Genomic DNA, 27757 nt, shown 5'->3' with positions numbered 1-27757 from the left:
GAGCAGTCACAAGACAGTGGTGGTAGGTTATTGTATTTGCTTGTAATTCTAAAACCTGCCCTTCCAAGGCCAGTTAATTTTCTTAGGCAAGTTCTTAGGAAAAAAAAAAAAGCCAGAAATCCTTTGAGACAAATGAGGAAAGAGGTAGGAAAGGAGGGTGGCGGAGGCTTTCAAACACAGCGCAGTTGGGAGAGGAGGCCATCTATCTGCTGCTGTCTGGGCTGGTGACAGGCAGGTTGTGTTGGGCACGCAGTAAGTGAGGAAGGTCACGTTGGACTGTCCTCACCTTGAAGGAGGTCACTGGAATTGAAGTCTGGAGGAAGGTGGTCTCGAGTGAGAAGGTCAGCAGGAGCACCGTGCTTGGGCTGTGCCAGAGAAGGGCGTACAAGGTCTCGAATGGCTGCGGAAAAGCTGGAGCGTACTGTTTCCGTCTCCCTTGCTGAAGACTTCAGCTAGCCAGAGGCAATTGCTGCTGCTATAAAAAGCTCCACCTCATCTCTTGAGTTTCAGCCTTGGCTGGGGAGGAAATTCCCTCTTGTTGCTGTCTTTGCATCCTGCCTTTCAGGGAAGGGCAGCTAATTCAGTGATGCAGAGCTCTCTTCCATCTCCTCTCAGGAACCAGCACAAGTTTTGCAAAAGTGGAAGCAGGAGGAGCTTTCAGTGTGGCATGTTTGCTTTTGGCTTCTGAATAACACCAGGTTGGGGGAAGGTGAGGGAAGCTCTTTGCTGGGAGATGGGGTGGGAGAAAAGGGGCAGCAGAATAAATCATCAAAAATCAGAGCAACAAAAAGCGCTAGGGTCTGATGCTGGGGAGACCCATGATGCTGTGTATTAGAACTTGCTGAGAGGAGGTAGGCTGATGAAAATGCTAAGGATTTTTAATCAGACTGGTGATGCATCTCCTAAAGTCTCCTTGGAGCCTGAAACCAAACAGTCAAAATGTGCATTGCACTGTTAGAGTGGATGCTGATTCTGACTCTGGAAATAACACCTTCAAGAGTTTGTCCTGTCAAGGCAATTAAGGAGGTAGAGAATAGTTGAGTTTTTCCTCATTGTGGCTAGGGCTTTAAATGCTCTCAAAAGCGTGATGTAGCACGACTGAAAAGAGTTATCTCTGGGAAAAGAGAAGTCTGTCTTCTAAAGTTTGGGGATCTTAACACTAGAATCTACAAGAGCAGAAATAGTAGAGGTGAAGTACGGCAGATTCTGGAGATGTGTGGTTACATCTGATCCAAACAAAGGTAAAAGTGAGGAAATGCCTCTTCCTCACCCTGGGATGTTTTGGGTAGACTGATCTTTGTCCCAAATGCAGGGCAGAAACAGGGAAATAGAAGTGCACTAATTCATTGCAAGACTGTTAAAATCTATCATTGCATGTCCAGTAGATTGCTTGGCCAGTGCTGGATTTTTGTATTGTGGCAGAGAATTTGTGTGCACTCTTACAGTGAGTGGATATGGAAGTGGCTGGAGCAATCTGCTTCTTGCTTAACTGTAATTACAGCTTTTTGGGGCTGTGGCATAGCATCGGACATACTAGTTTTACAGTTTTTAAATGTAGGTGGTAGGTTAAGAGGCTGCTGAAAAGGAAGAAAAAAAAACTTGATGGGATGCAGCACTGTACTATTTTGCACCTTGGTAATGAAATCGAGTGGTCAGCTTAAGCTAGAGTTGGTGTTGCTGTGCCCTCCTCTGCAGAAGGATGGCTGAAGACCAGTTGTTTCACAAACCAAAGAGAAGTTGGTGTGGATTGATGGCAGTTCAGGCTGCTCAGCTGTGTGTCCTCTGTCTCGTGCCTTCTGACTTTTCTTTTTGCTTCTCTCCCTTCCCATCCCCTTGCAGATGGTGAAGAACCAGAGAAGCTCGACCCACCTGCACTGAAGAATGGCCACACGGTCCCTATCGGTGGTCCTGGGGTTTGCAATCGGACCAGCCAAGAGGAAGAGGCCACAAAGCCGCCAAGCCTCGGGAAGCCTGTTCCTGCTGAGGAACCAAAGAAAAGGCAGGGTAAGAATCCAGATGTTTGCACGACCAGTTGCTTCGTATTCTTGCAGGACCAGCTTTGATTTTTCTTCTGACTTTTCCATCCCCTCTCTGGGCCCTTCAGTCTCTTAAACTCAGCTGTCTTTGCTTTGCAGGCTCTTCCAGCAGCCATCCTGGTGCAGAATTGGAGCCACCTCAGGAGCCGCATGTCCCCAGACAGCCTCTGCTTCCTCCGAAAAGACCCCCCTCCACTTCCCAGGAGGCAAATGAAGCGCAGGTGAAGGATCCTGCCCCTGCCAGCAATCCTGCGAGAACTGCGTCCACCTCCACAGCCCCCGTGGCAGCAAAGACAGTCATTTCCCCAGCTGCCCCTTCCCCGGCCCCCCGGACTCTGCCCCCTGCTCTTGCCAGTGCCAACACTACTGCTCCCACGAGTACAACCAGCACGGCTCCTGCCAAACAGCCGCCCATCCCTCCGCCCAAGCCTGTGAACAGAAATAGCACCTCAGTCATAGGTAAGTGCGTGCTGCTGAAGCTGCTTCGCTTGTGCCTTGGGATGTTCTGGAGCCCTCGCCGTGAGATTCCCTCCTGCTTGTAAGGGCAGATTTTTTTTTAGTATGATGTAGTCTGACAATCTGTCATGAAAACGGTCCAGTTTGGACTCAGAAGATCTGCCGGTGTTTAGCCAGGACAGCCATGTGCCGAGGACAGTGTAATTACCGGAGCGTTCTGCCATGAGCCGTCCAATCTGTCAAACGTGCGCGTTTCCAGCAGCTGCCTGCAGGAGGGAATGCCTGGCCGGTTCCGGCAGGGACGGGAGCGGTGCAGGGAGATGGGAAGGCGTTTCCCTGTCGGTTTTGAGATGATGTCTCTGAGTGTTTCACTGAGGGCTGGAATTCAGCTGTGGACAGCCTGGATTGATGGATGGCGTACTGAGATTTTTGCCTCACCAGGCTATGGTCAGTGGGATTGATATTTTTAGCTGGTTTTAGAAAGGGGAGGGAGGGGGAGGAAAAAAAAAACCACCCACCCTCACATCACAACTAACCTCCATAATGGCTGTCATTGCTGGGCCGTGAGGTTTCCACTTAGAGCAGAGAGGCCTGGAGCTGGCAGGGATAATTAAGACTTCCCTGGTTCGTATTCAGGCACCTTCTCTAAGGTGGTCAGGGTCCTGCTTTATTGATCTCCTAAGTTTCCTTAATTCTTGTCCCATGGATAAATGGAATAAAGCATAATTTGAGCTGATTCTTCCCACTTAGAAGCAAGACATTTAATTTTTTAACTGTAACTTTTCAAAGGTGAAGAGCTTGGGAGGGTTTCCTAAAGCCGAATGAGTCCCTGCTCTATTTAAGATTCTTGGGAGCCTTAAAGATGCAGGATTTCTTGAGTGAGCGAGACAAACGACTCAGATCTAGTCGATGGCCTGTTCCTATTTCACAGACCTCCTGCTTATCTGTGGATTGGATTAGCGGAGGCTAGTACAGACTAGGAGGGAGGTTCCTGGGAAGATCGATGGGAGATGTCTGTAGCGTTATCACAGAAACCGGAGGTGTTACACAGGTGTGGTTTGCAGCGGGGGAAGCTCAGATCATGTGCGAGTTACTGTCTGAAGTAGCCAGGGCCACTGTTTTCAGGGTGAACCGCGTCGCTCTGTTCTGCGTGGGGCTTCTTCATGCTCTAGCAGGTTTTGCAAGTGACCTTGATATGGCATTAAATGCTCGTGTATGCCAGACCAGCTTGATTAGTCTGACCATGCCTGAGCACCCGATGAAATACTTTCTTGTTTTCTTTAAGCTGCTTGCACACATCACAGATGGTATTTGAAATGCCCCAGTGCTAATTGCAGGAGGTGCTTGCAGAGTAAAAAATGTGGCTGAAGACAGCAATCCATCAAAGCCGTGTTCAGAGCCAGCCTGCCTCTGCCTCCAGTGATGCAGGGCCGGGCTTGGCGCACCTGCGGCTGTCGGGGTGTGGAGGGGGGGAGAGCAGAGCAGCCGGCCCATCTTTTGTCTCCTGGATGAGAGTGCAGATGCAGAGAGAGAGGCTTTGCGGCTCTCCGCAGGGCTGCGTGTCCTCGGCATGACAGGGCTGCGACTGCGGCATGCGTGCTGTCACTGCTGTGCAAGCCTCGCTTTGTCGTGCGGATAAATGGCAGCGGTGAAATTGGCTTCAGGAGCTCTCTGCAGACCTGCAGTAAAGTACTGATGCTGAAATGACCTGTCTGCTCCTTTATAAGCTCTTTTATACATGCTCCACGTACTGGCACGTGGCGAGGCAAACGTAGCGGTGCCTTCTGCCTCTGCACCCATTCTCTGCCCTGGGCTCCCGTGCTGCCGGTCTCAGATGTCACTTCCGAGCAGGGGAGACTCAGGAAACGCTTTTGGGGAATGGGTGTTTAATCTGCAGCCCCCTGAAAAAGCAAGCAGGGCAAGCAGTGCTTTTCCTGATGGCCGTGAGCTCGGCAGCAGCCCCGGTGCTTGGTGCTGCTGACAGATTTCGGGAGCTGTGGTTAATGCAGCCTATGTTAGAGCAACGTCCCGTGCTGCGGTGGCAGGTCACGAGAGGCTGTGCCACTCAGTGCACTGGGACTTTATCGCGCTGAAGGGAGACGGGCCAGCTCGGGAGGATGCCTTCAATGGCACCCAGCCCTTCTGTCTCCTGATCCTTCTGCCAGCTACTTGGTTCCTTTTCAGATTGGTCTATCAGTACCTAAAGGTGACTCTGAGCCTGGTCCCGCCAGGCTTTGAGCACTGCCGAGGAGATACTGAAAATCCTCTGTGCTGATGACGATGGGAGCCGAGAGCACTCGGCGTTTTGCACAATCTAACCCTTGATCTATAAGGGGAAAGTCCGAAAATGCCAAACATCTCAAAAATGCGCCCACCTCTCTCCAGTTATGCAGCCTTATCTCGGTGAAAGGCTCCCCGCTTGCAGCACCCTCTTGTGGTGCCTGATCGCAGATTCCTCCCGGCTCCACGCTGGGGGCCGCAACCCCGGCACCGAAACCCGCTCTGTATGAGATGCGCGATAAATCTGACCCCCTTTAAGCAGGGGAAAACGACTTTTGGAGCTGAAGAGGCCATCACTATATGACCGTTAAAGACTATAAACCCTTGAAGCAAGAGCAGTCTTCACTGGTGCAGCTTCTTCCCTAGGAGCAAGGGGTAGGATTGCTTATTGCAGAAGTTTTCCTTACTATGCCGTGGTCCCTGTGTCTCCCTCTCCAACTCAAAGCTCTTATGTGGATTTGGAAGAGGGTTTTTTGTAGCTGCAGATAAGCTTGTACAGGGCTTAAGGAACAGTGCACAGGGAGAAGAGCAAAACCTCATCCTTCGGCAGGAGCTGCTAGCAGCAAGGTTTTCTTAGATGAACAGAAACGGGGAGAGTACACTGCTGCTCGCAGTGCTGCTGACTTTTGCCCTCAAGTGCGAGTTCCCCAAAAGTTTGTTTTAATGTGCAAGGGATCTGTTAGCACAACTGAAGTCTGGGGTGCCCTGGATGTCTCGGATTCCTTTGCAGACTGATGCTGTAAATACAGCCGTAAAGTGCCCTACATACCTGCATTCCTTGGCTAAGGCCGCGTGCTGGTCTGGGCGAGCTCCATCTGCCGTCATTCGGGGCTGGTGCTGTTTCTTCCTCCAAAGCAGCAGGATGCACAGACCTCTCCCGGCCTGCTCGCTTCTGGCTGCTCTCCTGAGTCTTACCTTTGCTGCAGAAAGGACAAACTAGAGGTTGGCAACCTGGTTATTTCTGGCACCTTGTTCCAGTGAAAAAGCAGCAGATTGCTTGGTCCTGAGTACTTAGGCATGCTTTTTCCATGCTGAAGGGTGAAGCCACTGCTAATTGTAGTTGCTCTTTTTTTTTCTTTCAGCTGAACTTTCTCAAGCAATGAATAGTGGTACAGGCTTGTCTAAGCCTTCCCCTCCCCTCCCACCCAAGAGAGGCCTCATGCCCAACAACAGCTCAGAGTCAGCTCTCGCTTCCAAGCCCCCGAGCGAGAGGACAGTGACGGCTAACCGCCCTGCCCCGATGCCCGTGCACGTGGCCCCTGCTTACCCGCCACCCTCGCCTTCGCCGCCGCTGCCCACGCACATACCGCCTGAGCCTCCACGCACCCCCCTGCCTGCCTCCACCCCTGCCTTGGACCCTCCACGCTCCCTGGACCTGCCCAAAGAGACTCCTCCTCCGCCTGAAGACTTCAGGTCCCTGGAAGCAACGAAGAGGGCGGCAGAGCAGGGGTTTGGCGAACCTCACGTGCTGCCTCGGCTGCTGCAGATCCCCTTGCACATCCGAATCCAGCAGGCTCTGGCCAGTCCCCTGCCTGTCACGCCGCCTGCCGAGGGCTCGCACAGGGCTCACTCGCTGCTCTTCGAGAACGATGGCTTTGGGGAAGACAACGGCACCCTGGGCCGGACGAGGTCCCTGCCGGTCACCATCGAGATGCTGAAAGTGTGAGTACCTGCTGCGCGTGCGTGGTGGCATTTAGCAGCGTTGTGGGTCGTGCCAGGCTCTGATGTTTTGGTGTTGTTCTTGCTTATCGGAGTAAGGCTCTGATGGTCAAAAGGGTTATGGGCAGGGCTATTTCTTATGCTGCTTGTTGCCACAGTCTAGAAATCATTTTGCCTGTGCTGAATCTCTGCATCAATCTCTTAAGGGTCCAGTGCATCTTCCCCATGAAATTAGCCCTGGTTCTGGGATTTTACTGCTTATAACAGCAAACATGCTCCAGAGTACCAATGGAAGCCAATACCAGGAATCTAGGCCTGTCTTTAATCGTACTAAGACAAAAGAAAGTCTTAGATTTCTTCCATTCATGGCCTGCTTAACCTTTCAGTTTTGCAAAACAGAAGTGGGAAAAGGACTGCCTTGTATTATAACATAGTTGAACCTGCAGGTCCCGGAGTGGGGGGGTGGTGAGAGGACTGCTTGATTCTGCGAACAACCTGCCCCAGCACTGCCTCAGCCAGCAAGCATCCTTGTGCTTTGGGAAGAGAGATCTAATAATGCGCTTCTCGTTAGTCCAGACGATGAGGAAGAGGAAGATGAGCAGGAGGAGGAGCAGAGTTCGGGCCCTCGTGTGTATATTGGAGATGTGCCATCTGTCACGGTCATCCCAAAGCTGGTACCCCAGGCCCTCCCAGAGGAGCAGGAGGGAGATGAAGGGATGAGCGACTCTGACTCGGAGGGGCCAATCCTGTACAAGGATGATGAGGATGAGGAAGATGACGAAAGCCATAACAGTAAGGCCTTGACATTGCAGCTGGTTTTTTTTCTTTGCTATAGTGAGATCTGGATCAAAGAGCTAGTTCACATGGGTCTTCAAAGCAGCTGGTTTTTGGGTTTGTGATGTACCACGTCCTCCTTTGCTACTTTGGCAAAAGCTCTAGCAGCCAAACCTCTGTCTCTGAGATAGACCCCCCCACACACACACACACACGCACCTTTGTTGCAGATGGCTCCTGCGATAGCCTGTGCCATCACATCCTTCAGGTGGGATGGTGTTAGCTGAGCGTGTGAGCACCACGGAGGAACTCTAGCTCTTGCTGTGGTGACAAGCTCCTGCTAGCTCAGGAGCTGCAGTGCTTCGCTTGGAAAGCAAGCCCTGGGGGAGCAGGACTGCAGGGCGCGTGTGGCTTACGCTGCTACGCTTGGGCACTGCAGTCTTCAGTCTCATCCCATTGCTCTTCCTCCCCACAGGCACGCTGGCTAACAAAGTGAAGAGGAAAGACACGCTAGCTATGAAGCTGGGGACCTCAACTGCCCCGCACGAGGAAAAGATTGTCTTCCCTCGGAAGAGCAAGGAGGAGTGGAATGAAATTCGGCACCAGATCGGGACAACACTGATCAGGTACAAAGAACAGAGGAGGATTTTGAGCTGTTGGCACAACCTCAGGGTGGATTGGACAAAGCAGTTGCCTCATCTGAGCAGCCTGTGCTGGAGCATGACAAGTGGCTGGGCAATGCTGCTAGATCAGGGCTGTGGGAAACAAAGGCTCAGTGTTGCCTTTCCCCCTTGGTTATAACGGCTGGAAGTTTTTCCTGGAGTTGAGCAATATCCCATGGCAGACCTCTGTTCCCAGACCTTAAATGGACTGGGAGAGAAAAATCTCAAAGTACATTATTACTGTAACTGTGGACGGCATATGAATGTGGAGAGATGCAGCCTGAGTCCCAGTGCATTAGGTGGTGGGTTAAGCTTGGGTGGTTGAAAGACTGGGCTCTGCTGTCTGCTCGAGTTCCCTGAGAAGTTGCCCCTAAGCTGTTGAGAGGCCATGGCAAGGCCAACCTTGCCAGTGGGTGAACAGCTGTTTGAGTTGAGGAGAATCAAAACCAGAACAGCAGCGATCTCGACTGGTGAATGAGGAGGGTGGAGACAGTTCTCCAATGCACTCAAACCAGGCAGTTGTATTCTTCATCCCCTACCTACCAGATAAAACATAACACGCTTGTCCTGCTCTTTTTTAGGCGACTGAGTCAAAGACCGACAGCGGAAGAACTGGAGCAGAGGAACATACTTCAGCGTGAGTAATGCTTCTTTATTGGTCCTAAATATTAAAACAAAATAGTTGATACCTTATTTCCCATTAACATTTTACTCCAGGTGCTCAAAATAGCAGCGATGGTGGTTTGTGCTTTGGTTATGTCGTTGCAGTAAAGCAGTTCCACTGAATTTCCTAGTACCTTGTTGCCATCGGAAACCGGCTCTGGATAAGATCAGACTTTAGCAGGGCTGGCTTTGCTTCCAAGTTCTCAGGTAGAAGCTAGAGAAAAAGTACCAAGAAATATAGTTCAAAGCATCATATAAGAGTACTACCTGTCCCCTGTCTGACACTTCAGGGGAAAGTATGTGAACACGGGAGCCTGGTTAAGACCCTGCTCTGAAGTTATACAGCAAGGACTATTAAAGCTATTTTTGTTTGGGCTGGACTCTTATTTGTGGTCCAGACATTACAGCGTTATACCGTATCATCCAGAAAGGAGTGGTTCATTGTTCAGTGAACGGTGTTTCTCTTGGCCATACCTTGCCCTGCGAAAGATTTAAACAAACAGCTTGACGAAAGGGAAATGTCCGTTCAGGAAGTTTCCATTTAAAATATTTATCTGTGTTGCTGTTCTCTTTAAACTACTACTATAATGGCTTTGGGGAGGAGCATTTTTAAAAACCTGTACTCAATTTGCAGAGTGGCTTGGATATATTTTGACAATATGACCATTAATCTTTAATATACCTAAGCCTGGAGAGAATGACTCATTCACGCTGTGCTAAGGCCCATATTACCACTGTCATTCAGTGGGGTGTTCAACCAGTAAGGGTATCAAGTTAGTGTTCTTTGCCCATAAATAAGTGCAGGCATACCAAAGTGAGCTTTCAGATGTGTAGATAGCTTGTTGATACAACCGCTATTTTTCTCTAGTCAAATCCAGAAAGCACTTTGCAAAATCTGTGATGCTTAAAGGAAAAATTATTTTTCCCTTGGCAGCAAAAAATGAAGCTGACCGTCAAGCTGAGAAGCGAGAGATCAAACGCAGACTCACCAGAAAGGTAGTGCTGGCTTTCGTGCTGTGACTGCCATCTGGCAGAGCTGTTGGGGACGATGGTGGCTCTGAGCACATTGTAGGTCCCTTGCTGTGGGTGAAGTCATGGGGCTATTGTGTAATTGTCCCTGGTGCCCTCCAACTGCAGTGACTTTGGAACTTGGTCTGTCAACAACGGTGAGCTATTGGCACTGCGGCCTTGTTTGGCACTGACCGATCTGAGCTGGCATCAAGCACAACAAGCTCTATGAGAACTAAATTTGTCACCTGCCACTAGAAAAGTTTGTTGGCACTGGCCCGGCTGTAATAGTGTAACAGAGTACTAAACTGGGCCACGACTTCCACCCCAGGCTCACCAAAATCCATTTCCAAAATAACAGCAGCCTGGGAGAAGCTGAGCAGAACAACAGGTGTTTTTAGCTATCATGTCCAGGTTACTACTTGTTGGATGTTTAATCATGGCTTTAGAAGTCTGACTTTGAATCTATACCAAGCATCTTTGTAACATGCCTTGAAACTGAGATACCCTGTTTTCTAATATGTTGATCCCACTTGTCCCACCTGACTAGGTCTGACCTAAGTTAATGTTGGCCTTTTGAGTTTGAGCTGTGTTACTCGCTGCTGGGGAAAATTTCCCAACAGCCTGTGGATATGAAGCGTGAGTGCCACTGTTGAAGCTGAAAGTGGGCTGGCTTGGCTCAGAGGAGTTAGGCGGGGCTCGCCCTTGCAGTGGCGGTACCCAGACCCTTCAGCGGCATCCTCTTCCTCTGGAATGTGGCTGTGGTTCTGCCCTAGCCCAGCCTCGTGATCCAAATGAGGACTAAGAGGATTTGTCAGAGGTAGATTGTAAGAGGATTTGCTTACCCCCTTGCAGGCTGCTTCATGAGCAGGACCTAGCAGTATCTGTGGTTCAGGCCCAGTGAAGGAACTGGGCTTTGTTTTGCTTGGGATGCTTAGTCCTGAGCCACTTCATGGACAAGGTGCAAACTAACTCGTGTCCTCACTTGTGTTCAGCTTAGCCAAAGGCCTACGGTGGCAGAGCTGCAGGCCAGGAAGATCCTGAGATTTAATGAATATGTGGAAGTAACAGATGCTCAAGACTATGACCGGCGAGCGGATAAGCCATGGACAAAGCTAACACCAGCTGACAAGGTAACAAGAAGTGTCCTGTCCCCAGGTCTGGGGTGGAGAGCTAGATTGGGGTCTTCCATGCAAAAAAAGGGTATGAGCAAAAGACTTGTTCCTCTTGCTTCACCTCTGCATCTTTCCCTTTGCCGTACCACTCTGCCAAGCACCAGCGGTATCCTGTCCCCTACACGAGCTGTACCCAGCCCTGCTTCCCGCTCCCTCCAGAGGAACACGGAGCCCGAACGGGCCTTGTCTGCACTCAAGTGTGGCCTCTGTCTAGGCTCTCAAGTGACACCAGAATACAAGGCACGGGGCGTGGGCCAGAGGAGTGCGGTTTCTCACAGGCTGAGGCAGGCCCAGGCAAGAAGGTGGCAGGGAAGATCCCCTGTTCTTATCACACCCCAGCCACCTGCCCAGCCCTCAGTGTGGAGGAGGTGAGGCAGATTAAACTCAGCCTAGCGTGGGCTGACTGAGGAAGCTGGGGAGGCTGCTGCAATCTGTGAGCTCCTTCATCTACTGAAAGGATCTGGGGGACTCGGCCCTGCCTGTCAAAACTGCATTCACCCTTCACTTCACTGCTGAAAGGTGGTGTGGATCAGCCCTGAGCAGGTGTGGAAGTACAGCACCTTCTTGCCCCATGTGAGCTCACTTGAGATGGGGGGGTAGAGAGGGTGATATGCCTTAGTGGGACATGAAAAGCGCTGTCCTTCATGCAGGCTGCCATCCGGAAGGAACTGAATGAGTTTAAGAGCTGTGAAATGGAAGTCCACGAGGACAGCAAGCAGTTCACACGGTGAGTGAGAATACGTTGCTTGCTCTCTGTACGTGGGCTCGAGTTCCTGCTGGTCTTGTTGGGAAAGCTGTGCTGCTGGGGCAGTGCTGAGAGGCCAAGCTTTAAAACTTCAGAAAAATGTCTGGTGGAATGGTTGCAGATTTCATGTCCCTTTCCACCTTGGGGTGTTCCTGGGTGACTGGAAGAGAACCTGATGCGAAGTGTGTGATGGTTTTTCTCTGAACTGGGACTCTGATACGGTAATCTCAGAAGCGACCAGCAGCTGGTTTGAGGTGTATATGAAACCAGTGTGACCTTGTAGTTGGAGTCTGCTGTTTTGGGTCTAGAGATGTGCAGCAGAATCCACAGCCTTAGGCATTTTGCTTTCCCTCTCAGCTTCTCCACCTGGAAAATGGGGTTAGTGTCAGACTGCTCCTTGTAAGATGCTCTGAGGTCTACTGCAGCATGGTGGGTGTCTGTCTCAAAACACCTTGGTAGTTTGCTCTGGTATATCCACAGAGTAACTAGTGGATCGTGGCCCAAATGATTCTTTTATCCCCCCTGAGAGTTGCCCTGTGTTGGCTAAGATGAGTGTGTTTGCAGACCAGAAAAGCTTTTTAGGGTGGGGTGAAATCCTATTATGTTAACAGCTTAACTGAGAGCTGAGAGTTCAGATGTAATTCAGTTTATTTTTTTTGGCCATCTGTAATGCTTTAGTAACCATTTACCCGAAGTTTGAAGGATGACACTTGGCTTTTTCACTGGGCTTTTAGGTACCATCGACCATAATCTTCCAAGAGGGAGCAAGAGACCCAAGAGGACTGAAAGTTCTCAGTGTCCATCTCCTGGCAATTCAGTGAGGGTGAACCTCGACTCTTCCAAGATTTGCCTTCAAAACATACCTAGAAAAGGGCTCTCGGCTGGGGAAGGGGAACTCCTGTCTGAATGTAGCATTTCACTGGAACAAACGTGTCTCGAGTGCCATCAGGCTGGAACTGAACACTATACCTCGCACGGCTCAGCAATACGCCTCTCCTGGCACCCAGCATCCCTGCCGGGAGACCATGCACATGTGAACGAACAGTTCCTTCCCCAGCTCCCTTTCTCAACTGTGCCAGGCCCAGTTCTCAGCTGTACATACTCCTTATGATTGGAAACTTTAATTTTCCTTCTCCTTATCAAGGGGAGGAAAAAAACCTGGCAGCTCTGGTGTTTGAGAGCTGAGGAATGGAGAAGCGGATGTGCCAGGAAGCACGTGTGTATATTAGCTGTGTACAGAAACCCTGCACAGATGCTGACCTGGCAGACAACTGACATGTGACTCGATTTTTTTGGTTTTGCTTGCGTCTCTGTAATGTACTTAATGTCCTGAATCACTACTGACCAATGGTTTGTTGTCCTGGAAGGGAATTGTATAGATATTAACATATGCTGCATCTTTTGTTTAAAAAAAAAAAAAAAAAGAAAACACAAAACAAAAACCCCTTTAAATGTATAAAACATTCCCTCCCCACTCTCTCTCACTTGCTCTGATGTTAACAGATTTTGTCTTGAGATATTTAGGCTTCTTTAACAAATTTCAGAACCAGGAAATGACTGTTGCCTTTTTAGAACTTTTTAATTTGGGGAAGCTGTGATAGTAGTCAATTCTTTTTATTGTGGCTTCCTCTGTGATGTTTTTTACTTTCACAGATCAGGGTGAAACTTGCCTTTTCTTTTTTTACAGCAAAACCTACTGGAAACTTGATCATTTCACTGTGTGGGTGGAAGATGTGGGGGGAGAAGAGGTTTAAAAAGTGACCTTAAAACATATTCACTCTCTACTGAGAATGATTACTTACTGGTTCTTCCTGAATGTTTTGGTTTTTAATTCTGGTATAGGCCACTGCTGTATCATGCACAAAACCCGCCCCGTGGGTGAGATGCCACGTACCACGAAGGGTAGAGGAAAGGTGGTGTCGCAGGACTGCGCTATGGGGTGAGAGGACTTGTCTTGCTCACGAGCCGGTCCTGCTCCTCGCTTGACCGCGCCACGCCACGAAGGGCCGCTGTGGGCCGGCCCTCGGCGCTGCTCCCCCGCTGCCCTGGCTCTCGCGCTGTGCCAAGACGTGCCGGGCTGGGGTCCGGCGTCCCCCTGCGCTTCCCCTGCAGCCTCGGTGTTGCTCGCTGCAGCCCTGAGGGGACGCTGAGCCGGGGGCGGCCTGTGTGGCCCTGTCCCCGGCCCTGTCCCTGCCACCGCCATGCTGGGCTGTGGAGGAGAAGGCCGAGGGCGTGTTCCCCCTCGTGGCTTCCCCTTGTACAATATGGCTGTAGACTAAATCATTGCATTGTATATCTGTCTCCTCATCAACAGATTTTAATTATTGAATAAAAGTATTTTAGGATTTTTTTTAACTGGTTTTTATGGCTGTGTTTTGAGAGGGTGTGGGGAGCTGTGTTTCAAGTGAATTAAGGGGAGGGGAAGGGAAAGGTGATGGTGGGGATGCTTAAACTCCTCCGCTTCTCCGTGGAGCTTGATGACGCAGTGGCTGCGGGTTTATCGGGAAATACAAAAACCAACGGCTTTTCCTGCGGCGCCGGTTCCCCACCCCGGCGCGAGGCCGCGCTGCCGGCGCCCTCCCACTGCGCACGCGCCGCCCCCCTCAGCCCTGGCGCCCTCCTACTGCGCACGCGCCGATCCCTCCGCCCCGGCGCCCTCCCACCGCCCCGGCGCCCTCCCACTGCGCACGCGCTGGGTCCGTTGCCCAATCGAACGCCGCATCTGCGCGGTCTCGGCCAACCGCTGCCCGGCGGCGCATGCACATCGCGCGAGCCTCGCCCCTCCCACCCTATAAATTCCGCGGCGGGCCGTTGTTCGGCCTCTTTCCTGGCGACGAGCGGCGGAGCGCGGAGGTGAGCGGCCTCCGGTGGCGGCGGGGCCCGCGGGCTCTCGTGGTGGCTGCTCTCTCGGGGGGGGGGGGCGGCTGGGGCCTGCTCCTCAGGGGCGTCCGCGGCTTTGGGGGCGGCGGCGGTGCTGGGAAGCTGAAACCCAACGTGGATATCCGGAGAAGTAGCTCTCTCTCGGCTCTGTCCGTGTGGCGCAGGGGAGCGTAGGCCTTCGGGCCCGTGACGTACAGTCCCTTTCCACAACGTTGGAGAACAAGCTGGGCCCTCGGGTCTGCAGCCTGCATATTCCTACTGCTTCTCCGAGTCCTCGGACTGTGATGGAGGAGATAAACCATGCAGGAAACAAACACTGTTACTTGGGGTAGCTTTTCGCTGGGGTGGGGGGAAAAGGGAGAGGGGGATCTAATCTGTGAGCGGTTACTTAAAATGCTTTTTCTTTTTTTCAGTTCCAGGCTTGAGAAGTTTGAAGTGAGTGGGGTACTGATTTGCAAGGTAATACTGAACTAATAATGTAATATTGTTCCATGTTTGTAGTCATACGGCTCTCTTAATAGTTTCTTCTTTAAATAAGCTTGAGCTATTTCCTTTTAATTGGCTTAGGCAAAATGAATTGGCTCAGCAGTCTGACGTAACTGAATACCAATACAGACTTTGTAGGTGTTATTTAAGAGCAGAAGCTTAGCTTATAGCTTTTCCAACTTCTGAGATGTTGCTGCGCTTTAGGTGGATTGGAGGAAGAGAAAGGCTAATTCTGAATCTTCTAGGAGTAAAAGTGGAAAAAAATTCCTTTCTTAAGTGTGGTTGAATGGTATTTATGGGTTTAGTGAGCTTGAGGCCTCATTTGTTCCAGAGCAGGTCAGAACCTCTAGAGGAAGAAAATGAGCCATCATGCTCCCTGTTCTATCTTGAAAAAGAAAAGATGGGGATTGGGGAAAGAGTAGAAACACATTTTGGGTGATGGAGATCCTAGCTTAGTCCCCTGTCTTTGGGTAACCTGACCCAACTCAGCCTTTTCACCAGGCTGATACTGAAGGCAGCTCATACTGGGGCAACTTCTTAGCAGAAGGTGAACAAGAAAGAACCACATGCAGTCACCCATGCTTTCATGTTAAGCAGTTCCAGAGCAGGCTTTCACATTGTGAAGAACAATGTCTATTGTTAATCTAGGTGCTGGAGCATTGGGATTATTCTGAAGGAAGCCACGTGCTGCATTTACTTAGGGCTGGGAACATGTGACTGTTCTATACTTAATACCTGGTACTTATCTGATAATAATGTATTTAAAGGACAAGCAAAATCGATTATTAACAGAATAGAGAGATCACTTGAAAAAACAAGTGCTAGTAGTGTAGTGCCTTGTGGGTTGCTGATGGAAGGAGAAGAGCAAGAGAGCTTCCTGGCAGATCATAAGTGGCAAAAACCCCATGTGACTTGCCAAGTAATAAGGTTTTTTTTGTTTGTTTGTTTTTCTTTTTTTTTAACATTGCAGACACTGGTGATTGATTGTGATCAGATGCTTACAGCAGAAAATAACCTGCCTGCCTAGTGGGATGGTGAGTATGCCCGGAGCACCAGTACCAACCAGAAAAAAGGTAGTAGTAGTAGTAGTTCAGGTTCAGTTTGTGCAAGGTGTTGATCAAAATGAGGCTGCACACATCGAAGTGGGCTGGAAGCAAAAGATGCCTGTATTTGGTGGCCTTCTAAAAGCACATGCTCATGCTGGGGGCCTGCTATTGTTTGCCTATTAAATGGTCTCCAAAGCAGGACTCCCCTGCTATGGCAGAAGAAAAGGCCCTGGTAGATGTAACGGGAAGCACACCTGGTTGCGTGGCACGCTGTGGCTGTCGAATGTGGTGGTGCAGTGAAGCAGGGCCTGCTCAGCAGGGCTGACCCCGCGTGGCGTAGCCACACTGAGGAACGCAGTGGAGCAAGCACACGGGAGCAAAGGGCCCTGGTGCGTAGCATTTAAGTTGTGTACCCAAAATCAGTGTGCCAGCACATCACTTCCACAAGCTAGGAGAACACTTACTGAATATTTGAGCAACACGTCTGTGGTCCTTAAGCTGAAATGGAGCCAGAGAAGCAAAGCACGCCTTTGGGAATCTTTCTGATGTTAGGTGATCTGGCTTGCTTGGTGCTGGGGAAGATGGCAAAAGAGTGGGAGTATGGAGTGAAAGTCATATATAGCTTGTGTTAATGTCTGTTCAGGAAGTTCTGAATTACTTCTGTGAATGTTCTGGAGGCTTGTGATGCTGTGCCTGACAAATAAAGAAATTGCTTTGAAATGGTGTTGTGTGGCTGTTTTCTCTGGCAGGACTGGTGACCATTTGTTCATTCCCTGGAGCTCAGGACCCCATGACCAGACTTCTAGGGTTTCATAGCTGTATGTAGTTGGGTTGTCCTTCTTTGGAAGGTCTTTAGCATCTGCCCTCATTTCCAGTGATGCCTGCTCTTGAGCTAGGAAGGTCATAGCAGCAGCATGATTAACACTAAATATACTGGTGAGGATACAAATAAATGCACAGTATCTTGGATTCTTTGCAACCACCAGAGTTTCCTGGTATGTAAGGTATGGTGGGGGGAGGAGGGTGTTGATTGCCCTCTGTTTTAAGATCCAATATCCTTCATACTTGGGGGATATTTTCCCCCTCCTGTTCAGTGAAAGACCTTAAAGGCTGTCTTTGGAACTTTACCTTACATGTAAGTAGCTTTGCTTTCTAGTTGCAATGTTCCCCACCTGGTCAGTGGAGCATTACATGAGCAAGAGAATCTGGCAGGCACATGTCTACCTCTGGGTGGTGAACATAAGGATAAGTTACACTGTAGAAACCTGTTTCAGAGTCTGAAACAGTGGAAAGGGCAACAAAAAAAGGCAGAGGGGTGTTTCTCTTGACAAACTTGTAAACAGGAAAATGTCCTTGGAGGAGAAAATACTAAAGGTTGCTGTGTGGGAGGAGACCTGGAGGGAACAGGCACAGTCAGGGAACTTCCTGGTAAGAGCACATGATCGTGAGCCATAAGTCCAGCTCTGCAGAGCAGTCTGGCTGGACCCTCCTCTTGAACAACGTGGCTGCCCCATGAAGCCTGCCTGGAGTTGGCCTGGAGGGACAGAGCACTGGAATAGGTTGCCCAGAGAGGTTGTGGATTCCCCTTCTCTGGAGGTGTTGAAAACCTGCCTGGACGTGATCCTGTGCAACGTGCTCGAGGTAACCCTGCTTGAGCAGGGGGGTTGGACTAGATGATCTCGAGGTGCCTTCCAACCTCAGCCATTCTGTGCTCCTGCAGAGGTGCCACTTGCTTGCTCATGGGCTCTTTAACTTGGTTATACCCTGGATTGGGAGAAGGCTCTTTCTCCTTGCTCTGAAAAAGCTGAAGCATCTTGCTGAACTGGATGGTGAGGCTGGAGAATGCCTGGGGGTGAGGCTTGGAGAGGCAATTGTCTCTGAGGTTTCCTCTTTGATGGGTTTAAGAGCTTGCAGCTGAGGTGGGAGCTGTAAAGGTACTTTAGTTTGAAACTTGCTGGCTCATGGGTTGAACACTGAGGGTGCATGCAGATGATGGGGCCATCTGCCTGCTCTCTGGGACTTGAGCTGATCCTGGCAAGGCTTGAGGTTGTGCCTGGCTCTGAACTGTGCTGAAGTGGTGGCAGATCAGCTCAGTGACATGTTCTAAATTTTTCCTGAGGGAAAGGGCAAATTTAAATAGACATGTTTCCTTCTTGATGTGTGCTTTCCTCTGAGCTGGCAAGTGCTTGTTCTCCTGTTGCATCTGCCACAGGCTGGTTTAAATCCTGCACCTGCGAGTGGTTTTCACCTCTTTGATTGTAATTCATGGTCTGCTCCTCCAGGAGCTGTGGTGCGACTGCTGCTGCCCCTCAGCAGGCTGTGGGGCTGGGTAGCCTGTCCTCATGCTTTAAACACTTGACATCAAATAACTTGCTTATATTGTAATGGGGGCATTTATTAACCCAGTAGATCAACAGTAGATTAAGAGTGGATCACGAGTCCTTGTGGAAGTGCAGTGGGTACAAAAGGCTCGAGGAGGAATTCTTGCTTGGAGGAGGCTCGTAGATGCCTCCATAGAGTTGGGGGTTTCTCCTCTTGCCTCGCCTCAGCTCGTGGCGTTGTAACGGGGACGGCTAACGCTGCTGCGAGCTCGGTCTGTGCTTTTTTCCCCCGTGGCGAGCAGAGAGGAGGTTGAATCAGAACGGTACCTCGGCTGCTGTTACACGCCGGTGGCGGCGGCGGGGATTTTGCCGCCTGCTGCGGCGCGGCCTTGGGGACCCGCGCGGGGCTTCTGCTGGCCGAGGGAAGCGGCGCTGCGCGGGGGGAGCCAGGGCCGGGGCCGGGGCTGGGGGCGGCGCGGCGCTCCCGGGGCGGCGGCCGGCAGAGGGCGCCCGGCGGCGGCGCCTCCCGCCGCGCATGCTCGGGGCACGGAGGGGCAGAGCGGAGCGGAGCGGAGCGGGGCGGCCGGAGGGAGGTGAGCGCGGGCCGGGCCGCCGCGCGGGCCGGGGGCGGAGGGGCCGCGCTGGGGAGGGGGCGGCCCGTCCTCTCCCCCCGGCGCCGCCGCTGCGCCCGGCGCCCCCGCCGCCGCGGCCGGAGGGGAGGGACGGGGAGGGCAGAGGCCGGGCCGGGCCGCCGGGCCTGCGCGGTCCCACGTGGGGCGGCAGCGTCCCGGCGCCGAGTAACGCGCGGCAGCGTTCGGGCGCCCAACGCCGGCAGCGTTCGGACGGGAGGGAAGGCGCGGGGTGGGGGAGGGTTAGCGCGGGAAAACCTGAACATTCCTGCGGAGGGAACCGGCGCTCCGGCCTCCCGCCTTGTCGCGTCCCTTGGGTCGCTTGAGTGCTTCCTTGCGACGCGGGCGCTTCCTCTGGCTGCCGCCTGCTTCCCTCCCCCCGTGCAGTCTGGGAAAGCCGGGGACTCGGAGGGTTTCGGAAGGCGGAGGCCCTGGCACGCTGGTTTGCCTGTTTGGGCGCGGAGACCTCTCTGAGCGTGCTCCCGAGATCCGGCTTTTGGAGAGCGCTCCCTTGCTGGAAGGGGCCGGGGGTGCTCCCGGCAGAAAAGTGCCGCCGTTCTCCGAGCCCCTGCGCAGCGAGAGTCCGAGCGGCAGCGTTGCTGCGGGGCCTGTGGAGTAGTTGGGGCTCAAAGAAAGGCATAAACTCCCGAGTGCTTTGGTGGGGAAGCAGGGGGCTGGTGCTCGGAGCGGCCGCTTGCCTTGCTGCTTCCTTCCCGAGGCCGTCAGCAAGTTCTGCAACGGGAAGGACGGAGAAGGTTCACTTCTGTTTGAGAGCGGAGGCAGTGGATGTAACTTTGGGGGAAAAAATGTGCATTTTTCAAAGTGGGGGTAGAGTTTGGTACCCAAATCCTGAAACACTTTTGTCAGCCTCTTGGAAGACCCAGGCTGCAAGGATCTGAAAATGGAGGGGAGAGATCTCAGAGTGTCTCTTTAGGGGGAAAAAAAAATAACGGACAGCTGTGCTGCAACTTTCCACCAAACTCCCGGTTAGACGGTAGCTTAACAGAGAGTGTCTTTGTTTAGATCTAAAGCAATATGCCAGGAAAGCGCACTGCAAAGAAGAGCCCAACCCCAGAAGAAGGGTCTCCTGAGAGGAAGAAGGTTAAAGGTAAGAAAACTCCCTGGGAGCTGAGTTCCCCCTGTTTTATTTTTATCCTGTCTGTTGAAATACCTGGAGCTCTTGAAGACAGGAGCCTGGTTGAGCTTGTTCATCAATCCAGTCCAGACGAGTGGGTCTGTTGCTGTCTTTATCTTATGCCTCCTCCGCTCTCAGGGCTTGCTTTAATTTCAGGCCTTGCCGGCCTGGTCCGTAGCTTCTACAGGCAGAGCCATTTCTAAATCGTGCCTGACACCCCTACGATAAACCCCACCAGGGACCAGGCTGCTCTCTTTAGCCCGGACTTTGCCTGTCCGTTCTAGGTCTGGGCGTTGGTTTTGCTGGATGCTGAGTGCATTGGAAGCACGTTGCCTTTGGGGATCCCCCTGTTCTCTGGGTAGCTCTGTTCTTTCCTTAGGACTTGGGGCTTGCTGTAAGTTTGGGTTAGGTGTGTTGCAAACACCTTCTGTTCAGTAAAATGCCTTCCCCGTGATCTCAAGCTAGATTTCCATGTCCTGCTAGAAGCAAACACCCAGTCTAGGGACCTGCAGCATTGGAGTAGGCCTCAGCATTCCTGGAGCTTTTGGAGCTTTTGGGGACCAGGTGTGGTGGAAGGGTTATTTCCTCTCCCTGTCCAGTACTTTACCTGTTTCCTTTCTTTCCTGTGCCGCAGTTTGCCACCCTTCACACCGGACGCAGCCTGGCCTGGTGCTTACGCTGGGGCAGGGGGATGTCGGGCAGCTGGGCCTGGGGGAGGATGTGATGGAGAGGAAAAAGCCAGCCTTGGTGCAGCTCCCGGAGATGATAGTCCAGGCGGAAGCAGGAGGGATGCACACGGTGTGCCTCAGCGAGACGGGCAAAGTGAGTACAGCACTGAGGTTTGGGGAGGGGTCTGCACTCAGGGGCCCCAGTGTGTCGCTGCCACCAGCATGCTGGTACTATTAGACGGCAGCTTGCAAGTCTTCCTTGCTCCAGCTCCTGGGATGAGCATGGTCTCTGTGTGCTGGACCACAAAATTTTGGGGAGCAGTGGGAGGATTCGGCTGGTGGGTCTCTGTCCACTGGCTTCACGCTCATCTTGTGGTCCTTCTGGGTCTCTTCCTCCCTGGGACACTCTCATCTGCAGATCTACACCTTTGGCTGCAATGACGAAGGCGCCCTTGGGCGTGACACCTCCGCAGAAGGGTCGGAGATGAAGCCAGGGGAGGTGGAGCTGCAGGAAAAGGTGGTGCAAGTCTCTGCAGGGGACAGTCATACAGCTGCGCTGACGGATGATGGCAGGGTTTTTGTCTGGGGCTCTTTCCGGGTATGTTGATTTCTTGGGCTCGGCAGGGGATTGCTGGCCTGATTTTGGTGACTTACCTCCCCACGTCTGTCTCCTCATCCAGGATAACAACGGGGTGATTGGGTTGCTGGAGCCCATGAAGAAGAGCTCAGTTCCTGTGTTGCTTCAGCTCGATGCACCAGTTGTTAAAATTGTCTCAGGTGAGCAGGATCCCGGGGTGTGTGTGTGGGTCAGGCTGCTAAACGAGGCTGTTCCAGCCTCTGGGGTGGGTGAAGGTCCCGAACGAACCGTGTCCTTTTCCCCCTCTTTGCTGCTCTCAGCCAGCTACAAAGATGTGCCTGCTCCCCTTCTGGTTCCTGAGCGAACAGACCTTGTGTCTCTTGTAGCCCCAGTGGTATCGTTAACGTTTCACCCAATCTGATGTAAAATGCTTTGCAAGAGTGACCAAACCAAGCCTGTGTGACCCCTGGGGTCGAAGTCCTACCTCTTCCAGAGGGGGGGAAACTGAAGGCTGGGGGTGACCCATGCCTCTAAATGTTTCCAGCAAAACTTCTTTGGAATTGCAGACCGGGGCCTGGGATCAGGTAGAGAGAGACTCTGGTATTTTAAGCCATTCCAGAAGCTGGCATCCAGGTATCCAGTGCAATGAACCCCACTGGGTTGTGAAAGGCTTGGATCGCTGGGGTTTAAACACGAGATCTCAGACCCTGGGTCTTTCTGGCTTCCCAGGGGATCTCAGCATGTGACTGCCGCTTCACTTTTCTCACGTTTCCTCCCAGGGAATGACCACTTAGTGATGCTGACGGTGGACGGTGACCTGTTCACGTGTGGCTGCGGCGAGCAGGGCCAGCTGGGGAGAGTGCCGGAGCTCTTTGCCAACCGAGGAGGAAGGAAAGGCCTACGTGAGTCACTTTGCTCAGAGATATTTGATGCTGTGGCGAGCGTGGCTCTGTCCTTGGACACCAGCACTTAGCTTGGCTGAGGAGACTGCATATTCACTACCAGTCTCTTCCCCTGCTGCTCGAGGGCTATTTGTAAATCAATTACTCAAAGTCAGTGATCTGGATCTGAGTGGGGGATGAAGAGGGTGTAAATCATTAGTTTGCGTCTGACCCCTTGTTTGCTGCCCCCAGAGCGCCTGCTGGTCCCCCAGCGTGTCCCCGTCAAAGGCAGAGGCAACAGAAGCAAAATGCGCTTCCAGGATGCCTTTTGCGGGGCTTACTTCACCTTTGCCGTCACGCAGGAGGGACACATCTATGGTTTTGGCCTCTCCAACTATCACCAGCTGGGTAAGCTTTGCTTCTGCCCCTTGGAGCACCTGCCTGTTTGGTCTGGCTGCGAACTGCCCCTTCCCTGGCTGCCCTGGCCTGCAGCGGGGACCCTGCTGGGCCCCCCTGATCGAGAACCCCTTGCACCCACCATGCACCCTCCTCCGGTGTCTACTGCAGGACGTCCCTGCTGGATATTGGGGTGAGAGGTCACCCTGCAAAGCTCTGGATTTAGAATCCAGCCCCTGCAGCCAGTGAATTTGAGCAAAAGTTTGATGACCTTCAGTTCTGGGACTTGGGGGAGCTGGGCTGGTCTCTAATGGGGGTGAGCTCCTGGATGGGTAGCTCAGTGGCCGTGGCTGGCCTGGGCTGTCCGTGCCCACGTACCTGATTTGCCTGGGTTTGTGCATCCCCGTCCCGCAGGGACCCAGGGCACCGAGCCCTGCTTCTCTCCGCAGAACCTGACGTCGTTCAAGAACTCCACCAAGTCCTGGGTTGGGTTCTCCGGCGGGCAGCACCACACCGTGTGCATGGACTCCGAGGGTGAGCGCCAGCGTGACGGACCGGCTGGGAGTTACGTGCGGGGGGTGGGGTGTCCCTTGGCTCTTGCTCCAGCTGTGGAGGTGTTGGGGTCACGGTGAAATGCTGAAGTCCTCCAAGTCCTTGGTGCTCCAGGCAGTGTGGTTGTGTTGTCTGTGTAGACATGTTGTGGAGGGGCTATTTGGATTTTCCAAAAACATAGGCAAGGATTGAAAAGGTGGCATGAATTTGCAAGAGAGAGCAAGGACGATGACAGAAATCCAGAGTTACTTTTGAACTCTGGTCTTGGGCTCTACAGCCTGTCCAGACATTCATCCTTCCCATCAATTTTGGGAAGCTCAGGGGCTTAGATCCCATTGTGCAGCTGAGGGGGAATCCTGGTTGGCATCTAGGGTGTTTTGGCTCTTGGAGCGTGTGCTGATGGATGTGATGGGGAAGCAGTGCTGTTCCTGACTCCTGCAGGAGCCAGACCTGGGGGAGGGAAGAGTCCTGCTATGGCCTACTGCAGACTTTTCCTCCCTCTTGAGTCACCTCTGCTGCGTGTCTGTCGTGCCCCAGGTAAAGCCTACAGCCTGGGCAGGGCTGAGTACGGCCGGTTAGGTCTCGGGGAAGGGGCGGAAGAGCAGAGCACGCCCACGGTCATCCCGGAGCTCCCCAGCGTCTCTTCTGTCGCATGCGGCGCATCGGTCGGCTACGCTGTCAGCAGCGATGGTGAGTGCTGGGGGCCTCCGCGGGCTCGGGAACACCGCCCTACGTATCCTTCCCACCCCTCATCCGTGCAGTGGTTACCTGGGGCTCTGCCCAACCGGCCCCTGGAGCTGGCCAGCCCCAAGCAGCTTCATCAGGCGCTGCTGGCTGGGTTGGGACTGCTGGGTGCCCCGCACAGGGGAGGGCTGGGCAGCAGCTGCTCGGTATTTTGTGGTTGCTCAGTAGCCAGGTTTGTAAGAGGGTGTTGGCCCAGGAGGGGGTCGTTGCCTTGTGTGCAGTGTGTGCAGCCTGCAGGTGCAGGGAGGAGGGTCTGCCGTACTGGGAGCGCAGGCAGGGCGTTGATGGATTTGCCCTGCTCCTTGGGGGCAAAACACTGGCTCAGAGGGAGGCTCTAGCTGGTTTGAATTGCCGAGCGTTGCCGAGATGCCCCGCTCTGCCTGTATCTCCAGCACTCTTCGGTTAGCGCCTTGCCCTCGGCCCAGGTTCGAAATCCACTTGCCTTTCCCTCGGCTGCCGAATCGCCTCCCCGCCTGGTTCTGGGTTCACCTACAAGCCGAATTTGTGTTGCCTCCGTTGCAGGACGAGCGTTTGCCTGGGGCATGGGCACCAACTACCAGCTGGGCACAGGGGAGGAGGATGACATCTGGAGCCCTGTGGAGATGACAGGCAAGCAGCTGGAAAACCGCGTGGTCCTGGCCGTGTCCAGCGGAGGCCAACACACTGTCTTGCTGGTCAAGGACAAGGAGCAGAGTTGATGAAGTTGCTCCGCGCAGCCAGGCATGGCAGGATCGCGGGGCCCGCGCGCACACACCCACTGTCCGCCCTCGGCCCCGGGGCGCTCAGGGCGTGAGGTCGGGCGACCGGTTCCCACGTCTGGTCTCCATGACCTTCTGCAGAACGTGCTGGGGAGGGCAGGAGGCTCGCGGAGCTGAGCCTTGGGGCCTCCATCCTCCCGGGTCCCCAGGCAGTGTCTGCATGGCTGGAACAGGGCTCTTCAGGGATGCTTGTTTTTCCTCTCTGGAAGTGTGTGTCTGTCTTTCCTTGGTACCAGGTGCTCTCTCAGCTCCCCCAGTTCAGCTTGGTCCTTTCCTAGGCTGTGGTTAGGTGGGTTTTCCACCTGTTTTCTTGTTTGTTTTTAATATTTCCTGGCCCAGTGAAGCCAAGGGCCTTGTCCCTTCCTACACGGAAGGGTTTGGGCACCTGAGGCTTTCTGAGGTCCCTGTGCTCCTCCAGTCTCCGGGTGCTCCTCCCAACCCTTTAACCCGAACATCTTTTACCTCTGTGGCCCTCTGGCCTCTCTGTTGCTGGCTTTGTCTGCTGCTGCTCGCCAGACCCCTCTCAGCTTGTTCGGGGTGAAATCTCAGTCCAGCAGAAACATTCCTGTGCGGAGGGGCCGCGGGGGGAGTTCTCCTGTGTTTGTTTCTCTTGCACACGACGACACCCTCACAGGGATCTCGTTGCTGTGCTGGAGAGCTGCTGACTTCCAGCTCTCACCCAGGCCAGCGTGCTCCGCGGCGAAGCTGGGGAGCCTGGGTCTCCCGGGGCGGGAACGTGGCCGGACATTGCCTTTCGCACAGAGGTATCTTCGGCTTTGGAGCTGCGAGCGTGACTCGGTTGCTGCTCGGGGAGGTGGGCTCCTGCCTCCCTCGCTTGGCTACTTAGGGGTCTGAGCCAAAATCCTGCAAGAGGTGGGGCTGGGGGCAGGTTGCTCGATCAAATACTCCTACCTCCCATCTTCCTGGAACAACCTCCTCCATCTCTGCCAGCTTCTTACCGTCACTTCCAGTCCCCTTTGCTCCTTGCTCCCATTGCCTCTGGAGATCCAACAAAATACGATCCGTGGTGGGGAGTCGTTATGTTTATTTTCTTTCCTTCCTTTCCTCTCCGTTTGCTGAGGAAGGAGGTTAATTTGCCATTAGGGCCTTGCTGAGAAGACAGAGACAAAAATCCAACTATGCATTTAGTCACTCTAAACAACCGGACTGTCCCTCCTCCCCATCACCTACGGTTCATGGTCTGACTGGTCTCGCTCCCTGTGCCCGGCTCGCCCCGTCTCTTCTTTCCGTGCTGCCTTCCAGGTACCTGGACTGAGAAGGGGGGGATGTCTGCAAAGATAAATTTTATAAGTTAAGTTATAGCAATAGGGTGGAAGTGGTGTGTGTGCGGGGGAGGGGGGTGGGGGGCTGGGAATTGTACAATGGCTCAGAATAGGTTGAATTTTTTAAAAAGAAAATGTAAAGTATTTTGGTTGATTAAATGAGGAAGAGAGGCAAAAAAAACCTGTAATCTTTTAACATTTGGAATAAACTGAGTTTTGATAAACCCTGGGGTTTTTCCCGTGCTTTGGAGAGGCGGGCAGCCTTCCCGCGCCCCGGCTGCGGGTGGACGGGGTGGGTGCCGGCGGGGCTGCTCGCTCCCTTCTGCCGGCCCTGGGTCCGACTGCTCCAACGGGAGCTGGGCCGGGAGCTGAGTCTGCCAGACTCGGCACGGATGCGCTCCCAGAGAGAGGAGACGGGCGCAGGCTGTGCCCTGCTAGGGAGTGAAAGCCCTGGGGATGCTCCCTGCGTTGGCTTGGGAGCCGTGGCCTTGCCCAGGTGCCGTGGGATCGTAGCATCCCGTCGGATCGCACCCGGCCCCGGAGCAGCCTGCCGTGGCCCCACGGCGCCTTGTCCGGAGCTGTACAGCCGTGCATGTGTGCAATTGTGGGACACAGCCGCGGGATGGCAGCAGGAGCTGGCGTTGGGGACCGTCGGTCTCGGAAGGCGGGAGAGGAGAGGGGACGGTCCCCGGGGGACCCTGCCCTCCCGGCTGCTGGCCAGGGGCTACCCCAGCCCTGCCTGGGGCCACGACAGGGCAAGGTGAGGACAGAAACATCCCCCGAGGGGGGTTTATCCGGGCAAAAGCTGCGTTTGTCCCTCCCTAACCCCTGCGGCTGGGACAGGGGCAACGGTCCACGCTGGGGGACGTGTCTCAGCCCCCCCACTGTCCACCCGGCTGGGCTGGAGGGTGACGGTCACCAGAGGCTGCTGGGGTGGCACCTGCGGTTCGGCCGTGACGGCTGTCCCACGGCCGGGAAAGGACTCGGATGCAGAGCACGGGCTGGCTGATGCTTTAGTTGAGGACAGCAGAAATGAATCAAGATTTATTTTCTCTCTCTTCCCCCAAAACCCCAAGTGCTGCTGACCTGCGTTCCCCAGCCTTGAAACTCTGAGTGCTTCATCAATCAGCTCCAGGCTGGAGGGGTTTGTAGCAAATTTAAGTGGGGAATTTAAGCAGTGTCCTGTCCCCTGGGTGGTGGGAGCTGCAGGTGTCGGGGGGAGAGGAGGAGGAGGAGGAGGAGGAGGAAGGCCTTGAGTTTTCTCCTGCTCTGCTGCAGGTGCTGGGGTAGGACGGGAAGGTTGTCCCAGGGTCTCCCGCGGGGTCTTTGCTCGTGGCAGCGTGCGGACACGACCCTGCGCCGAGGGTTTGGGCTGCCCGACTCAGCTGGGGAGGGCCGGGGCGCGAGATCCCCACGGGCACAATGGAACAAGGTGGTGGGTCCATCCTTTCTGCCTCTGAAAATTGCAGGAATTGGTTAATTCCTTTCCTGAAGTGGTCTTAATTCTGTCATGGGGCCGAGCTCAGGCTCCTAGGTTAGGTTGGCTCCTTCATCACCTCCAAATTAATCACCGCGTTGGAGCACCGAGGTGTCGCGCCTGCCTCCCCAACGAGCTCCTGCCTCCGTCTCTGCCAGCTTCAGAAGCAGGTTTGCACCGCTAATTTGGGTGGAATTGGGACAGGAAGGGGGTGAAAGATCAGCACTGGCTCCTGCACAACAGCTGCTCCTGGGCGCGAATCACGGTGGGGGCCAGGCAGGATTGGCGTGGGGGATTTCAAAGGGCGGCTGCGGGCTGTTTCCACCATCCCTCTCTGTCGAGAGAGGAGATGAGACCTTGTACGAATCCGGCAGGTTTTCCTGCCTGCTTCCCCCTCGTCGGCATCGCAGCCGGGCTCCCGGCACGCTGCAGCCACGTGCTGGCAGCCGGCAAATGAGACGCGGTG

General features: G+C 53.5%; 2 protein-coding genes and 1 non-coding gene across 12 annotated transcripts in view; all 3 read left to right on the top strand.

Moving 5' to 3' along the window:
- PHACTR4 (phosphatase and actin regulator 4) overlaps nucleotides 1–13813 on the top strand; it is a 70228-nt gene extending 56415 nt beyond the window's left edge. For all 7 annotated transcript variants that reach the window (XM_064524984.1, XM_064524982.1, XM_064524986.1 and 4 more), the window contains 10 exons: nucleotides 1840–2004; nucleotides 2136–2495; nucleotides 5855–6434; nucleotides 7003–7223; nucleotides 7681–7831; nucleotides 8449–8504; nucleotides 9465–9526; nucleotides 10534–10671; nucleotides 11364–11440; nucleotides 12193–13813. In XM_064524984.1, coding sequence (XP_064381054.1) covers nucleotides 1840–2004; nucleotides 2136–2495; nucleotides 5855–6434; nucleotides 7003–7223; nucleotides 7681–7831; nucleotides 8449–8504; nucleotides 9465–9526; nucleotides 10534–10671; nucleotides 11364–11440; nucleotides 12193–12208 — 1826 coding nt within the window. In that variant the 3' untranslated portion in view covers nucleotides 12209–13813. The remainder of the gene's footprint in view (nucleotides 1–1839; nucleotides 2005–2135; nucleotides 2496–5854; nucleotides 6435–7002; nucleotides 7224–7680; nucleotides 7832–8448; nucleotides 8505–9464; nucleotides 9527–10533; nucleotides 10672–11363; nucleotides 11441–12192) is intronic.
- A 443-nt stretch (nucleotides 13814–14256) lies between these two features.
- On the top strand, nucleotides 14257–26038 carry RCC1 (regulator of chromosome condensation 1). 4 transcript variants are annotated; one of them, XM_026096693.2, is made up of 12 exons: nucleotides 14257–14311; nucleotides 14752–14797; nucleotides 15795–15858; nucleotides 19844–19928; nucleotides 20590–20777; nucleotides 21042–21221; nucleotides 21304–21400; nucleotides 21980–22102; nucleotides 22334–22489; nucleotides 22892–23011; nucleotides 23567–23719; nucleotides 24296–26038. In XM_026096693.2, the coding sequence occupies exons 4-12, from the start codon at nucleotides 19856–19858 to the stop codon at nucleotides 24469–24471; spliced, it is 1266 nt and encodes a 421-aa protein (XP_025952478.1). In that variant the 5' UTR covers nucleotides 14257–14311; nucleotides 14752–14797; nucleotides 15795–15858; nucleotides 19844–19855; the 3' UTR covers nucleotides 24472–26038. The 4 variants fall into 4 exon arrangements, with proteins under 4 accessions (XP_025952478.1, XP_064381058.1, XP_064381059.1 ...); XM_064524988.1 differs by lacking the exons at nucleotides 14257–14311; nucleotides 14752–14797; nucleotides 15795–15858 and adding an exon at nucleotides 17343–17511; XM_064524989.1 differs by lacking the exons at nucleotides 14257–14311; nucleotides 14752–14797; nucleotides 15795–15858 and adding an exon at nucleotides 18707–18784.
- Nucleotides 14448–14653, top strand: LOC112981236 (small nucleolar RNA SNORA73 family). The gene has a single exon (XR_003258658.1). It is a non-coding gene; the product is annotated as a small nucleolar RNA SNORA73 family (small nucleolar RNA).
- Nucleotides 26039–27757: the final 1719 nt, after the last annotated feature.

The sequence above is a fragment of the Dromaius novaehollandiae genome, chromosome 23, assembly GCF_036370855.1.
Source record: "Dromaius novaehollandiae isolate bDroNov1 chromosome 23, bDroNov1.hap1, whole genome shotgun sequence".
NCBI classification, from domain to species: domain Eukaryota; kingdom Metazoa; phylum Chordata; class Aves; order Casuariiformes; family Dromaiidae; genus Dromaius; species Dromaius novaehollandiae.
The sequence above is the reverse complement of the archived record's forward strand: the minus strand, read 5'-3'. Positions and strand labels throughout refer to the sequence as shown.